Consider the following 1,591-nt stretch of genomic DNA (forward strand, 5'->3'; position numbering starts at 1 on the left):
GAAGAGAGGGTAATGTACCTTTAGGGAACACAACTGGACTTTAACACCGCTGCTGTACCTTTAAAGATACATTACTCTGCAACTTTTTGTTCCTGAGAGTGTAGTGGATATAAAATAATTCATAGCGGATACAGACAATTGAGAATCGATACAGAAAAAATTTATGAGTTACTGAATAATTCACAGTGGATAGTAAACTGTTCTTAGCTGAGACTGTATTTAATAGGGGCGGCACGGTGGCGCGGCAGGTTAGTGTCGCAGTCACACAGCTCCAGGGACCTGGAGGTTGTGGGTTCGATTCCCGCTCCGGGTGACTGTCTGTGAGGAGTGTGGTGTGTTCTCTCTGTGTCTGCGTGGGTTTCCTCCGGGTGACTGTCTGTGAGGAGTGTGGTGCGTTCTCCCAGTGAAGGACTGGCGCCCCCTCCAGGGTGTATTCACGCCTTTGTGGACCCACTCTGTATTTAATAGTGGATATAGAATTATTCCTATAGGTTACAGAGCAATTCAGACTGGATACGAAATAATTCACATTTCCAATTTGTAGCGTTCACATTAGTTAATACAGATCAGTTCACAGTTCATACAAGTCACTGAAGGTTATGATGTCCTTGCTGTGGTCAGTTCCGTATCGTGTGTGTGTTTGAACGTCGTAACCCTGTAAACCAGTTTGGCTCTGGTTTTGTGTGTGAGGTATTTGCCGTTTGATCTACACACTTTCACAAGGTCAGTCTCCTCTACAGTAGTCACCCTCCTCTGACGATAATGACTTGTTTGAGCATCAGGACGTGGCTGTGGACCCGTCTCTCTCCCGAAGGAGACTGGCCTCGCGCCGTGTGTTCACGTCTCCCTGCTTTACTCACCCCTCTGTGTTCCCTCCCTTCTCTTTAGGACGAGTTCCATCCGTTCATCGAGGCGCTGCTGCCGCACGTGCGGGCCTTCGCCTACACCTGGTTCAACCTGCAGGCTCGCAAGCGCAAGTACTTCAAGAAGCACGAGAAGCGCATGACCAAGGACGAGGAGCGAGCCGTGAAGGACGAGCTGCTGGGCGAGAAGCCCGAGGTCAAGCAGAAGTGGGCCTCGCGCCTCCTGGCCAAGCTCCGCAAGGACATCCGGCCCGAGTGTCGGGAGGACTTTGTGCTGTCCATCACCGGCAAGAAGCCGCCCTGCTGCGTCCTGTCCAACCCCGACCAGAAGGGCAAGATGCGGCGGATCGACTGCCTCCGGCAAGCGGACAAAGTCTGGAGGCTGGACCTGGTGATGGTCATCCTCTTCAAGGGTATTCCGCTGGAGAGCACGGACGGAGAGAGGCTGGTGAAAGGGGGACAGTGCTCCAACCACATCCTCTGCGTCCAGCCGCATCACATCAGCGTCTCCGTCAAAGAGCTGGACCTCTACCTGGCCTACTTCGTACAGGAGAGAGGTGAGTTCACGGGCCCTTGCGCTGTGTCTCTTCTGTCCTCAAAGCTCAGGCCGGAGTGTGTAACTGACCCCTGTGTGGGGCACGTGTGTGTGCAGTGTGAGAGTAGGATTCAGGAGCGTTGGGTGTTTGTACTGGATGGACATCCAAGCATAAGATTCCTCACATAATGTG

At 52.6% G+C, this 1,591-nt stretch overlaps 1 protein-coding gene across 1 annotated transcript in view; it reads left to right on the forward strand.

Annotated features, from left to right (window-relative positions):
• Positions 1 to 1,520, forward strand: part of nfic (nuclear factor I/C) — a 49,100-nt gene extending 47,580 nt beyond the window's left edge. Inside the window, exons 2-3 of the mRNA XM_066643275.1 lie at positions 889 to 1,420; positions 1,516 to 1,520. Coding sequence (XP_066499372.1) covers positions 889 to 1,420; positions 1,516 to 1,520 — 537 coding nt within the window. The remainder of the gene's footprint in view (positions 1 to 888; positions 1,421 to 1,515) is intronic.
• Positions 1,521 to 1,591: the final 71 nt, after the last annotated feature.

The sequence above is a fragment of the Hoplias malabaricus genome, chromosome 14 (assembly GCF_029633855.1).
Source record: "Hoplias malabaricus isolate fHopMal1 chromosome 14, fHopMal1.hap1, whole genome shotgun sequence".
NCBI lineage: Eukaryota > Metazoa > Chordata > Actinopteri > Characiformes > Erythrinidae > Hoplias > Hoplias malabaricus.